This window comes from Diaphorina citri, unplaced genomic scaffold (assembly GCF_000475195.1).
Source record: "Diaphorina citri unplaced genomic scaffold, Diaci psyllid genome assembly version 1.1 scaffold911, whole genome shotgun sequence".
NCBI lineage: Eukaryota > Metazoa > Arthropoda > Insecta > Hemiptera > Psyllidae > Diaphorina > Diaphorina citri.
Window position 1 is genome coordinate 97,600 of NW_007378342.1, and position 14,892 is coordinate 112,491.

The 14,892-nt window shown below is 34.4% G+C and overlaps 1 protein-coding gene across 2 annotated transcripts in view; it reads right to left on the minus strand.

Annotated features, from left to right (window-relative positions):
• The window catches only part of LOC103513017 (nucleolar protein 4-like), a 40,215-nt gene extending 30,426 nt beyond the window's left edge, over positions 1-9,789 (minus strand). Inside the window, exons 1-2 of one of the 2 annotated variants that reach the window (XM_026826326.1) lie at positions 9,613-9,789; positions 9,331-9,489 (exon numbers count right to left, since the gene is read on the minus strand). In XM_026826326.1, the coding sequence (XP_026682127.1) occupies positions 9,331-9,360 (30 nt within the window). In that variant the 5' untranslated portion in view covers positions 9,361-9,489; positions 9,613-9,789. The remainder of the gene's footprint in view (positions 1-9,330; positions 9,490-9,612) is intronic. The other variant, XM_017445646.2, reaches the window with a different exon arrangement.
• Between the last annotated feature and the right edge of the window lie 5,103 nt (positions 9,790-14,892).

Genomic DNA, 14,892 nt, shown 5'->3' on the forward strand with positions numbered 1-14,892 from the left:
CAAATATAACGAATGATTTGAATTAAAATAAAATACCACCCTTCTCGTCCTTTTCCTCTTTCTCATCTTTTTAGCCCGTCCTTCCTTTATTATTACGATAGAAATAAAAAAAGGTATAAGGGACGGGCTATTGTATTCGCTTTGGTGTCGTCAGTCTGTCTGTCTGACCCCATAGAAGGACTTATCCAAATAAATTTGTCGAAAAATTACCCTATTTCAGGAAAATTATCCTATTTTTAGGAAAAATTACCCTAAATCTATTTATCCTAAACAGTGCGCGTCGGTTTTTAGTCCGTCCTTCCTTTATAAAAAGGTATAAGGGACGGACTGTCACTCGTCTGTCGTCTGTCGGTGTCGTCTGTCACTCTGTCTGATGAAATAGAAGGACTTATCCAAACCTAGTTGACCTATATATCAAATTAAAGGTCTTTTTACCAGGAACACGAAAATGGTGGTGCAAATTTTGTTTTGCGAAATTGTAAACATCGCAGCATCGTGCCGTGCATAAATATACGAGTTTTAGCGGATATTGCATTTTTCGGTGCTCATTACCTACCTAGTTTCAAGTTTATTACACTCTTTCTTTCACATTCTTCTCCTTGAACATTTTTCAGGATAAAATGTACCTTTTATCCTGCTAGAACGAGATGGAGAAAAGTATACTTCAGTAAATACCCAGGTACTTGCGTACGTAATAAAAGTAGTATTCATGATATTGGAAAGAGGATAAATAAATAAAAAATCTAGAAATCCTCCTAAGTACTTATATGAAAAAAGGGAATAGGTACTTGTGAATTCATTGAGATTAGCTTTTCAATTTGATTTTTGTTTCTCAAAAAATGTGGAGCTGTGTTAAAAAAAAAGTACAAATATTTTTTTATATTTTGTTCTCAAATAGTAATAAAAGCGAGAAAGTATTTCTTCCGAGAACCAACCATTACAGATCCCTATCCTAAAAAACAGCAAAGTATAAAAATAAAATCTCCTCGGTGGAGTCAAGTAATGCTAGTCGATTCTCTTTTCGCTACTTCTCATTTATTTAGTAGCTTCCGAAATGTCTCATAACTTTTGCGTTCGCTGGGATAATATGCAACGATATTTCACCAAAGAAAGCACTGCATTCTCTTGAAGATTTTTTCCCTAGGAAAAAATAACTTGAGTCTCATTAAGTAACATTACGAGCACTAAGATGAGCATGGAAAATTTAGAGAGATTTGAACCGTATTTTGATATAAGGACATAATTCGAAGTTTACTACAGAACCAATATTTTTCTTCGCTGAATAATTTATTCGTGCTAAATATAAGTAATGGCATTTAAAGAGAACATTATATTTTCTCAAATTCAACTTTTGATTGAAAAACTTTGAAATTGAAAGTTCTTCTTCAACCTCTCCCTTTTTTTTAATTACTTGTACTTACTCAAGTAGGTATGTTGGATAGGTAGTATATTGGATAGGTAGTGTTGGTATTAGGTGTATATTAAGTTCGTAGCAAAGTTCACAACTCGTATGTAGCAAAATGATAAGAAAGCAAACAAAATAGAAAGTTTTTTTGCAATACAATATAAATACGAGTATTATATCTACTTACCTGTGAGTATGACTCAATGTTCCTAGAAAGTGTCAGTTACGGGGTGTTTTTCAGAAGGGTTATCAGTTAACAGGTTACCATTTGGTGAGATCTAAGGCTTTCCCTTCCTAACAAATAAATAAACGCTTATCACCAAATTGTCGAACTAATTGCCTATCTATTAACAATTTCACCCTGCGGTCAGGAAATGATCCGATATCTATCTGTTTACCAAGCAAGCAGCTTAACCGCTAGGTAGCAGACCATTAAATTTCCACATTAATGACGCTATGTACTAAATTTTCATGTTAAGGGGGACTAAAACCCTGAACTTTAGCATTACGAGCCCAATATTTTACCACTGTGCTATACTGAAGACTGAACTGTTTTCATTTCTTCAATTTTGTCACCATCTTGTATGAATCTACTGTATCTTATAATGAAGCTGATTCTTCTTCTTCTTTCTTTTTTGTGTGACTTCCAGAAGTATTTTTTTTCTTGCGAAATGAGTTTTTCTCGTTTTCAACTTTATCTCACACTCGTTTCAACAATTTCAGCTTGAACATTTTCAGCGCGGGCTGTATCTTATAATGAAGCTGATTCTTCTTCTTTCTTTTTTGTGTGACTTCCAGAAGTATTTTTTTTTTTCTTGCGAAATGAGTTTTTCTCGTTTTCAACTTTATCTCACACTCGTTTCAACAATTTCAGCTTGAACATTTTCAGCGCGGCCTCTCGGGTTTGTGTTAAGAGGAAAACGAGGGAAATTGTCGAGACTCTTGAACGTTTTTAAGTTTAAAGCCTGCAAGGTCTGTCTTTGAGGAGCCGCGTGGCATGAGCATCATCATTCTGTAATTAGAAATGGGACAGGAAAATTTCACAAGAAAAAAAAAAAAATAATAATAATAATAATGATGTGTTAGAATAGAATGAACCTTGTTTATCCTGCTCAAATATGGGACTTAATATAGTTCACGATATAAATATAAAATGCAGTCCGTTTCATCCCTTTCAATCGTAAACTTAATGAACTGAAATGAATTGATAACTAATGAAAGCGCATACAGTATACCCACCTAAAAAAAAAAAAAAAAAAAAAAAAAAAAAAATGCTGTGAAAAGTAGGAGGTAAATACAACTACTAGATATGTATAGCTTTGGAACTTAGAATACATAGGTATATCTAAGAGCATACCAGGAAAAAGTTGAAGAAAACACACTAGAAATTGAAAATTGACAATACAATGTTCTGGAAGAAGAACAATTTGAAAATCTTTCATTTATATTTCGCTTCTCGTTATTGATTCGAACAGTTCTTTTTTCAATAGAACTTCTTTTCATTTAGATTCCATCATGCATAAACGTTTATTATTATTTGCACGGGGGAGGGATGAAGATAGGAAGTTTTTTTTATCTTCTATCAAAGAATAAATTATTTTATGGAAGTAATATAAACTAAGTAGAAAGTTTAGAAAATATTGTAAAGGGGAAATAGAAAACAAGAGACCACTTTTTTCAATTATTAACGTTGAACAAAGCTTTTAGAACAACAGTAAGTACCTATTATCTGGCTCCCAAATGAAAATTCTCTTGAGAGATTGTAAGAAGAAAATTCCAAGGATTTTTTAGTCTTCCGCCTCTATCGCCATTTTGTCTAAGGATAAGCCTATAGAAAATCTTAAAACCCAGAAATCTCTGTACCTTTTCAAACTCAGGTAGATTTCTAAATAAGCCATGCTTTGAATACCTACCCGAGAAGAAAAAAAAATCTAGAAAAAAATATTACCTGAAGAAAGGATATAAATTCATCCTATAGACAGCAAGGAAAATCTTTATTACTTCCTTTGGGGGGATCTGACTTTAGTCCCGAAACCCAGAAATCTCTGTACCTTTTCAAACTCAGGTAGATTTCTAAATAAGCCATGCTTTGAATACCCGAGAAGAAAAAAATGTAGAAAAAAATTTTACCTGAAGAAAGGATATAAATTCATCCTATAGACAGCAAGGAAAATCTTTATTACTTCCTTTGGGGGGATCTGACTTTAGTCCCGACTGTGATATCCGAGTTGCGTCCGTCCGATTTGCGTCCCATTTCTGAAATTTATCATCCGAGTTGCGTCCCTGAGCTACCTGAGTCCCGACTGTGATATCCGAGTTGCGTCCGTCTGATTGCGTCCCATTTCTGAAATTTATCATCCGAGTTGCGTCCCTGAGCTACCTGAGCTAGAACTATGTACTTTATATACTTATCCTAGTTTGAAGGTATACATGTAGTACAGGGTGACAAAAAAATACTGTACGCAGCATTTTTTCAGCTTTCATCATGTAGGTACCTACCTACCTACAATCGATAACGTTAAAAATTCAACTGTACTTATTCAGAAGTTACCTACGTCAATGGAATGTTGCTATAGGTATAGGCCTATAGAATACAGAAGATATAGCATACTGTATAGGTACAGTTATTTTTGGTCACCCTGTTCGTTATTAGATGTATTTTTTCATCATCTTGGATTACCAATTTTTATTATGTTTTGTTATGGAATATATAAGTGGAAGTCCATGTTTTCAAATTGCGTCTCTACGAAGGGACCTATGATTCTTTTCGATCTTACCTAATTCATCGTACCTGGACAAGGGGGAAAATTAGCCTGAAGGTGAGGAGTTGACAAATATTTCAATGAAAATACCTCTTCTTTAAATTTATTATATATTCTTGTTCATACCCTTTTTCGTACCTACATTACATTTCGGTTTTGGTACGTACATAGGTACATACGTGCGTACCTTTCTAACTACCGCGATATGCTTTCAAACATACCTAACCGCTCGATCGATCTCTAGCTCTGACTCTCTCTCACCCACTTAAATGATAAAAAAACATCGAAATCGTGTCAATTTTTCAGTTGTCTTAAAAATCTTAATTTCTACTAAATTACGCTTTTTGGTCTCAAACAAAACCAATTCTAAAAGCGACGCGACGCGCGGCGTCTTATAATAGTGTCCGTTCAAAACGGAACATTTTGAACACCCCCTTTTGAAGCTTTCTGAGGGAGAGTAGGTAATACCTAGAGAGAGAGGAAGAGAGAGAGAATGAAATTTCTGCCTGCAGGAATGGTGTTTTTAACAGCAATAAAACTGACCATTGAAACACAAACGTTTTTTGTTTAATAGTAATACCCAAACCGCACTCTCATTGCACTTTTGATCATGAAATAAAGGTTAAAGGTCAAACTTTCTTGAATGTCAAAGTATCTAAAGATTACAACTTAAATAGTTCTCTCTATGTTTAATGAACTTTGAAGGGGATTCAAAAGATAAGTAGCACATGAAATTCTACAGAAAATTGTCTTGGAAACAAAAGGTTAAAGGTTAAACTTTCTTCAATGTCAAAGTATCTAAAGCTTGCAACTTGAATAGTTCTCTCTATGTTTAATGAACTTTGAAGGGGATTCAAAAGATAAGTAGCACATGAAATTCTACAGAAAATTGTCTTGGAAACAACATTGCTTTCACGAACACACTATCAGCATCGTGAGGAAAAATAAATGAAGAGTAAGATTAAATTTCTTTTCTCAGAAACGGAGAGTAAAAAATTAATCCTTTCTCAGGCGAATCATTCTAAAAATAAAAGTTGGGCTTTCGAGCTTTTGGAGTTTTAATTAAGATTCATTTCTCCATTAAACATTTTCGTCAGAAGTAATCATGATTGAAAATTGAAATACAAAGTTTTTGGATTAGTAATAAACTAATAAATAATTGAATTAAATATCCCGTCTTTGAAACAGGTCACTTCATATTCCCAGTAGTAAAATAATGAAACTATTTAACATCCCTTAGGATTTTACAGTGACATTGATTCGACGTTTATTGAAACATCACAATATCAGGTATTATGAAAATATGAACAGTTGTTGCATTTCGATATTTGATATTAGTTGTGTCACTTTGGATTAGTAATAAACTAATAAATAATTGAATTAAATATCCCGTCTTTGAAACGGGTCACTTCATATTCCCAGTAGTAAAATAATGAAACTATTTAACATCCCTTAGGATTTTACAGTGACATTCATTCGACGTTTATTGAAACATCACAATATCAGGTATTATGAAAATATGAACAGTTGTTGCATTTCGATATTTGATATTAGTTGTGTCAATGTTCTCCATAGGAGTAAACAAAGATTACTCTCTTCTCAAAGATTCTGTAAGTACCTATTCGTAGTATTTTTAAAATTTACTCTATCCTCTTTTGGATTTAATTAAATTTGTACATAGCTTGAAAATGTCAGGCAATGCAGGCATATCTCTTGATAATAAAAGAGACATTTCAGAGGATAAGCTGCATGAGTTGACTTTAGCATGGCATGTTGAATAAAATGTTGATAAAACAATAAAAAGGCCGCATCCATTCAAAAAAGCTTTCCCGAGAAGAATAATAAATGTAGGTTAGCAGATATGATATGAGAAGTCTTTTGAATGTAAATATCACCCCTTTGATTTCTCGTTGGAATAAATTACTTGAATGTTTGTATTTCTAATAGGGAGTAGGGAGAAAGACGTACTAATAAGATAGCATAGGTAGTTACTTTATGTATATCGTCTAAGGGAATCCCAGATTATAGTAAAATGTTGTTAATGTTACGTATGTGTTAGCATTAGTCTAAAACTGACTGATGTCAAATACCTATAATGTGCAGTATCGTATCAGAACACTCTCCACTTATCCCGAAAACCACAAGTCCAAGTAGGTTCCTCTTGCAAATTAACAAGACGTTTCATTTGCATCAGTAATTTTGCAATCAATGTTTCTGCCTTTGTTCACCTCGTTGATATGGTTGAGGTTTAAGAGGTTCAAGAGGTTTCATAGTATACTTATGTTGTCTAATACTACAATAGGTAAGGATAAGCACTGCACAAGAATTTCCATTAATTCCAACATATGGTATACTGATAAGATGGCATAGGTAGTTACTTTATGTATATCGTCTAAGGGAATCCCAGATTATAGTAAAATGTTGTTAATGTTACGTATGTGTTAGCATTAGTCTAAAACTGACTGATATCAAATACCTATAATGTGCAGTATCGTATCAGAACACACTCCACTTATCCCGAAAACCACAAGTCCAAGTAGGTATCCTCTTGCAAATTAACAAGACGTTTAATTTGCATCAGTAATTTTGCAATCAATGTTTCTGCCCTTGTTCACCTCGTTGATATGGTTGCAGATGAGGTTTAAGAGGTTTCATAGTATACTTATGTTGTCTAATACTACAATAGGTAAGGATAAGCACTGCACAAGAATTTCCATTAATTCCAACATATACTCGTATGTATACACCTATACCTAGTCTATAGTTAGGGGCTCCCATTATTTACCTACAAAAACACAACATGTATCTAGGCTGTCAAAATGTTCGGGGTAATGTTCGATTGAACATTGGTTCTCTGTGGTTTGCTGAAACTTCCAGGACATGAAAATTACAATGGTAGATACCTATAATTCCCCGAAATAATGAAACACGTACAACCGTTTCCCTTTTGATTGAAAAACTTTAAAATTGAAAGTTCTTCTTCAACCTCTCCCTTTTTTTAATTACTTGTACTTACTCAAGTAGGTATGTTGGATAGGTAGTAGGTGTATATTAAGTTCGTAGCAAAGTTCACAACTCGTATGTAGCAAAATGATAAGAAAGCAAACAAAATAGAAAGTTTTTTGCAATACAATATAAATACGAGTATTATACCTACTTACCTACGAGTATGACTCAATGTTCCTAGAAAGTGTCAGTTACGGGGTGTTTTTCAGAAGGGTTATCAGTTAACAGGTTACCATTTGGTGAGATCGAAGGCTTTCCCTACCTAACCAATAAATAGACGCTTATCACCAAATTGTCGAACGAATTGCCTATCTATTAACAATTTCAACCTGCGGTCGGGAAATGATCCGATATCTATCTGTTTACCAAGCAAGCAGCTTAACCGCTAGGTAGCAGACCATTAAATTTCCACATTAATGACGCTATGATAACTTTAATTGCATGGAAAATTTTCCAGTCTTCTTTCTATCTTGGCATAAAAACTTTTTATATTTCACAATGTAGCAACAAAACAAAGCACCTAGAGCTATGTGCATTTTGAGACGTTGAAATTAAAAAAAAGTGGAAAAAATAATAACGTGGCATGGAAACAAAAGAATGGATGAAGATGCAGAAGAAGCTAACAAAAATACCCGTATTTTAAATACTGTCTTCACGGTGTCGACTGTGACAAGTGTTAAAACCCTTTCTAAATGAGATTTCATCTCAAATAAATAATTTTCGTTAATAACTTTAGTAAGAAAATGATTCAAAACTTAGTAGAACCTGCTTTTACAGAATTTTTTGAAATAAATCCGTTGTATGCACGAGTACTTATGTGTATTTAGTGTAGTTGTTAAGGCATTGGATTCGTAACCGAGGAGCCTGCGGTTCGAATCCCAGAAGCGACATAAGAATAGATTCGTAGTAGCTTAACCCATCTTTTAGGGCTGTTTGCCCTATAAGAACTAAGTCAAAGAAGGTCATTTGTAAGATTAAGTTCAAACAAAATCACTAAGTTTGGAAAAAGGTCTCCAAAACACATCATGTCCGTCACCTGATTTGTTTATGACTACCCAGTAAATATATGTCCAACAATACTGAAAGCTTATAATATGTAAGGGAATTCGTGACAATACCGAATTCAATAAATTTCTTCATATCAAAAGAATTTTCCCTAGAAAAATTAGGTTAATTAAAAAGTATTTAAACTTTTCAACCCTACAGTTTCAAGCAGATTTTGGATGAGGAAAAAAAGCTTGCACGAAGATATTCTGCAAATAGCACAATTTATAAGTTATCATGTTGTCACAGGAATAAAATATTTCCATGGTTGTGTGAAAATGCAAAGGTTCAAGGTAGCAGGTCCCTCTGATCAATTTAAGTGTACAGTTTGCTCATTGTACTTTTTTAGATGCACTATTTGGATAATTACCACTGTGATTCGCTATCAATTTAAGATTGATATGGAGTTATAGTTGCGAGTAATAAGTAGATTTAATGTCTTGGAAATAATTGGTATTAGAATTACTTCCAGGTATAAAATTAGAAATGTACGTATTTACCTACGCTAAGTAACCCAAACGGCCTAAAGCTAAACCTACTAAATATTAGCTAAATCCCCATTTGGAATGAGCAATTTATTTTGGGACAAGGTCATGACTTTGATTCGAGGGTGTTTTTTTTTTTTTTTTTTTTTTTTTTTTGGGCTGGTCGGGTATTAGAATTACTTCCAGGTAGGTATAAGATTATAGAAATGTACGTATTTACCTACGCTAAGTAATACAAACGGCCTAAATCTAAACCTACTAAATATTAGCTAAATCCCCATTTGGAATGAGCAATTTATTTTGGGGCAAGGTCATGACTTTGCTTCGAGGGTGTTTTTTTTTTTTTTTTTTTTTTTTTGTTAGGGAATTTCACTCAGCTTAGACTATTGGGTGTTACTCCAATGAAGGCATTGATAAACCCAGAGAAAAGTAATACGAGAGAAAATTATTTAGGTAACTGAGCAGAGGGAAAACAACTAGCGATTGAAAACTGAAAATAGTAATTCGAAGTTAATTGAAGAATGTTAACTGTCAGCTTACCCACTGGACGTTGATCATTTCAGAAGGCGGGGAAATAATAAAATAGTATACCTACTATCAAAAATTAAATAAATTTATCAGTCCTTACCTTCGGACCGGTTTTCCTTTTTGCTGACATTTTCGTAAAAAAGCACAACTTTTGTTCCTTCCAAAAAAATAAAAAGGAAGTTCAAATTACATTATCGTCACTTCTGTCCTTAAAACACCAAAAAACAAATTCTAAGTATCTCCAAAAAGTTTAGAATACCTTTTAGCACAACTTTTGGTCCTTCCAAAAAAATAAAAACGAAGTTCAAATTACATTATCGTCACTTCTGTCCTTAAAACACCAAAAAACAAATTCTAAGTATCTCCAAAAAGTTTAGAATACCTTTTTAGATTTTTTATTTTTTCGAAAAAATAAAATAAGAGTAAACTGAAGTTAGAGTTGAGCAGAGAAACACTGTTAGATATCTAATGAGAACCTACTTGGCGGCATTCTAATACTTGTTAGTGGGTGGAAAGGCACATCAAAAAAGGGTAGAGGGGGTATCAGGATAAAAGGAACGAGAAATTTAAGTCTGGCTAGTGCCATGGAATGGGAAGAAGTGGAAGGGGGGCTTAGAAAAGCTCTGAAGGCAGGGTTGGAAAATATAAAACCTCTTTAGTGCTCCCGAGATTTGAACGTGGAAATATTATTGAAGAGAGCAGACTGGGGAAAGGGAATCCACTCAGCTTAGACTATTGGGTGTTACTCCAATGAAGGCACTGATAAACCCAGAGAAAAGTAATACGAGAGAAAATTATTTAGGTAACTAAGCAGAGGGAAAACAACTAGCGATTGAAAAATGAAAATAATAATTCGAAGTTAATTGAAGAATGTTAACTGTCAGCTTACCCACTGGACGTTGATCATTTCAGAAGGCGGGGAAATAATAAAATAGTAAGAACACGGATGACAATAAAACATGAATAACTGAACAAAAAACTCACAAAACATATCGTCACAAGAAGGAACAAAACACATGAGCCAGAACACAATACAAATCGAAGAGAAACTCTCGAAGTCTCTTCCCTCTGCAAGAGGTAGGGAGAGATAAGAAGGGCGGAAAACGAGGAGACAGTCAGTCAGAAAGACTTGAGGATAGAAGAGCCTCTGTATATATGAACATTTCTCTCTCTGAAAGTTCTCGTTTTTACAGGATGAATAAAGACAAACGGACCTTTCTTTTTTTCTGATAGAAATGGGGAAAAATACTCCTTAACCCTTTTAAGGTAGTTAACCTTTTTCTCAAAGGAAAATAGGGGCGGAGATCCAACGTTGAACTTGTTTTGTAAGCTATTTGATTCTGAATTCGTCTGCTTTTATAAATTCAAACAAGGTCCATTATCAGTCAATCATAGAATTGAGACCATGGATTGATGACATGAATCAACACCAAACATCATGCGACGTAAAATAATTTCAAACTAGGTACTAGAAAAACCATAGCGAGGGGAGGGTTCTCATAGAAAAAACAAAACTAAAGACAAACATTCTGAGCTGAAGGAAATTAAAACTCTTGGGCGAATCCCATAGGTAAATCCTATCCTTGTCATCCGAAGAGATGTTAAGTTCTGAACTTTCAAAAAAACATTCTCCTATTCTAGAGAAACTAGTTCCAACGTTGAACTTGTTTTGTAAGCTATTTGATTCTGAATTTGTCTGCTTTTAGAAATTCAAACAAGGTCCATTATCAGTCAATCATAGAATTGAGACCATAGATTGATGACATGAATCAACACAAAACATCATGCGACGTAAAATAATTTCAAACTACTAGAAAAACCATAGCGAGGGGAGGGTTCTCATAGATAAAACAAAACTAAAGACAAACATTCTGAACTGAAGGAAACTAAAACTCTTGGGAGAATCCCATAGGTAAATCCTATCCTTGTCATCCGAAGAGATGTTAAGTTCTGAACTTTCAAAAAAACATTCTCCTATTCTAGAGAAACTACAGTATGTTTGACCTCACAGTATACCTAAGTATTAAACCAAAGAAGATTAAGGATAAATTCCGTAGGAAATATCTCAGGATCTTAAGAAAAGGGAAACTAAAAATTAAAGGAAAAACTATATAAAATTCTTTATAGGTACGAAGCTACGTATAGGTAGTATATTTTTTTAATTAACATCAGCACTATGCCACCAACAACAATCTAAATTTATTGTCAAATAGATATCATTTAGCTGGGGGAGGCGACATTGACATCTCCACTAATAACAATTAAATAGTTCGGGAAAATGACATCTCCACCAATAACAATCTGAATTTTCAACTCAGTTCGAAAAGATGATATCTCCACTAACAACAATCTGAATTCTCAACTCAGTTTGAAAAAATGACATCTCCACCAATAACAATCTGAATTTTCAACTCAGTTCGAAAAGATGACATCTCCACTAACAACAATCTTAATTCTCAACTCAGTTTGAAAAAATGACATCTCCACCAATAACAAGTGTACCTACCTGCATAATATGCTTTACAACTGGGGTCTCACGGGTTGAGTTTTCGAAGCATTTTTAGATAAGAGAGTGAGTACTTTGCATGTGTCGTAATATTTTGACTGTAGAAATTTTCACCCATAAGGGTTTTTTCTCTAAAAAAGCGAAGGCAGAGTGGATCTAACTTCTGATTTTAATCTCCACCAATAACAAGTGACCTTAACAACCAGATGACTAAATAAGTGAATAATGAACCATGTTGCCACGAAGGATTCACAAGCAAAGTATTTATCATAATGGATTTAATAATATAATGATATGTCCATTTATTTACCTTATTAGTTATCTGTTAGGTACCTAATTAGGCTGCAGTTACACTTGTTCAGATTTATTGTCATAGAAAATGAGGTATACGATGTTGCGATGTCAATTAATAGCCGTGCTCAAATTCAAAACAGCCTCGTTGCCTATTGGACTCGATTTTTTAGTCACCGAGTCTGATCATTGAGTCGAGGCCGAGGGTATCCTGTTCTCTCTACATAACCCTGTAGACATGTCTAGCGTAACTGCAGTCGAGTTACTGTCGTCTTTTATACATTAACTTTATGAGTATAATTGGCTGAATGAAATTTGAGCTGCTTTGAGCACCCTCCAGAGCGTAGGTAACACTTGAGTTTGAGTTTGCACTATGTAGGTAATTATTACGTAACTTTTGTTCTAAATCAATTAAGTTTATTAGGAAGCCGACGTCTGGGGAAGTTATAACTTTCTTAGCTTTTGTAAAGCATCTTCGCATCTTCAGATATGGCTTTGGGCTGTGAGGATAGCTTTCGAATCTGGAAGAACCTTTAGTTCAACTTGAGCATTTTTTAAAACTTGGTGCAATATAGTTAATGCACTATCTAATCTATCCTCGAAGCAGTATCTCGTAAAAAAAAAAAAAGAATTTAGAAAGCTGGATTATGTTTTTGTGAAGGAAAAACCTCCATCGGAAAACTCTGAAGCCTGTAGGACTACCATTATTATTATCTATATTCTTATCCATCTTTCTCCTATCGAATAAAATTCCTAGTTTATCCCGGCTCATCAATAAAATTAATTAATATACCTATTTCCCACTTTAATAGGAATTTAAATCCATAGATAGTTTGAGACTTGGTGTTTCGGTTATTCCCAAAACAAAACCAAGTTAGGTATGTTAGTTCTCTTAAATCATTCCAAACACCTATGGGTTATAATTACATATGTACTTATATTTCCCACTTTAATAGGAATTTAAATCCATAGATAGTTTGAGACTTGGTGTTTCGATTATTCCCAAAACAAAACCAAGTTAGGTATGTTAGTTCTCTTAAATCATTCCAAACACCTATGGGTTATAATTACATATGTACTTATATCCCTAGGAAAAAATAACTTGAGTCTCATTAAGTAACATTACGAGCACTAAGATAAGCATGGAAAATTTAGAGAACCGTATTTTGATATATAAGTACCTAATTCGAAGTTTACTACAGAACCAATATTTTTCTTCGCTGAATAATTTATTCGTGCTAAATATAAGTAATGGCATTTAAAGAGAACATAAACGTGCGTACACAATGTACTAAAAATCACTTTTTTGGACTCAGAGGCCCCAAAAACGGATATTTACACCCCTTTCCGGAATTAGAAAATTTGGACCTATTCCAGTACTTTCTCCTTACATTATTTTAGGTTCCCTATGGTTAATGTAATAGAAAGTAAAAATAAATATATAGAAAGGAAAAAGTAAAGCCTAAAGGGAGTGGTATGAGAGATAGAGGGATGTGGAAGGGGGAGAAAGAAAAGAGAGAGAGAAGTGGGGAAGGGAGAGTAAAAAAGGGGTAGGCTTTGGTCAGTCTTGAACATCAAACGTGCGTACACAGTGAACTAAAAATCACTTTTTTGGACTCAGAGGCCCCAAAAATGGATATTTACACCCCTTTCCGGAATTAGAAAATTTGGACCTATTCCATTACTTTCTCCTTACATTATTTTAGGTTCCCTATGCTTAATGTAATAGAAAGTAAAAATAAATATATAGAAAGGAAAAAGTAAAGCCTAAAGGGAGTGGTATGAGAGATACAGGGATGTGGAAGGGGGAGAAAGAAAAGAGAGAGAGAAGTGGGGAAGGGAGAGTAAAAAAGGGGTAGGCTTTGGTCAGTCTTGAACATTTTTCACCCTGAGGAAGACCCTCAAAGTTAACCCACACGGAATCGTTTCCTTTTTCATTTTCGCTCCCTCCTTCCCAAAATTCTACATTTCTTCCCCAGATATTGTGTTCCTTTTCAGTTTTACCCGAAATCACAGGGACGATGAGTAGCCAGGAAGAAGCCATGGACCTTGTTTTAAAACTTTCGGATTTTGAGATATGCGGGGTTATGAATTTCATTTCTACGGAAGGATGAACAACAGGCTCTTGTTATGACTTTTGCTTTGTCACTAGCTTCTTAATAGTGAGTGTAATATTATGAGTATTGACACCTTATGACTTTAGAACTTCTTCAAGAATTAATTTTTCTCCGTCTACGCGACGCGACATCGACAGTTTGTTTACTCGCATATTTTGATTTTTCTCCTCCGATATGAATTTGCATATTCTATTTTCTGAAAATCACCAAGGTTGGAAAAAAAAAGAAGAGAGCTGGAATTTTTACAACCCAAGTTCACTCCCCCCTCCCCCACAGTCCGAGCCCTGCTACCTAAGGTTTAGGAATTCAATATGAAGAGAGCTGGAATTTTTACAACCCAAGTTCACTCCCCCCTCCCCCACAGTCCGAGCCCTGCTACCTAAGGTTTAGGAATTCAATATCATCCCTTACCCTCTTCCCCATTCCTTCCCCCTCCCCCTATCATCTCATCCCTCATTCTATATTGCCTGGCGCCTTGCTTTGTCCGCTTCGTTTTATGATTAGGTCAGAACGGCCCTGAAATGAGAGAGAGTCCTTTATTATCCCTTTCTCTTCTCTTTCACTCCTTTTTTTATATTAAAAGAATTTTTAGCTCATAATATGGCGAAAGGCAAAAGAGAGAGACAGAGAGAGTTTTGAGACCGCTCTTACTCGACAAAGTAAAACGTTATAAATTCATAGCTCTATGAACTCAACCATGTAGGTATTTATCATAAACATTTTTTTAAAGAACGACTACACCTACAAA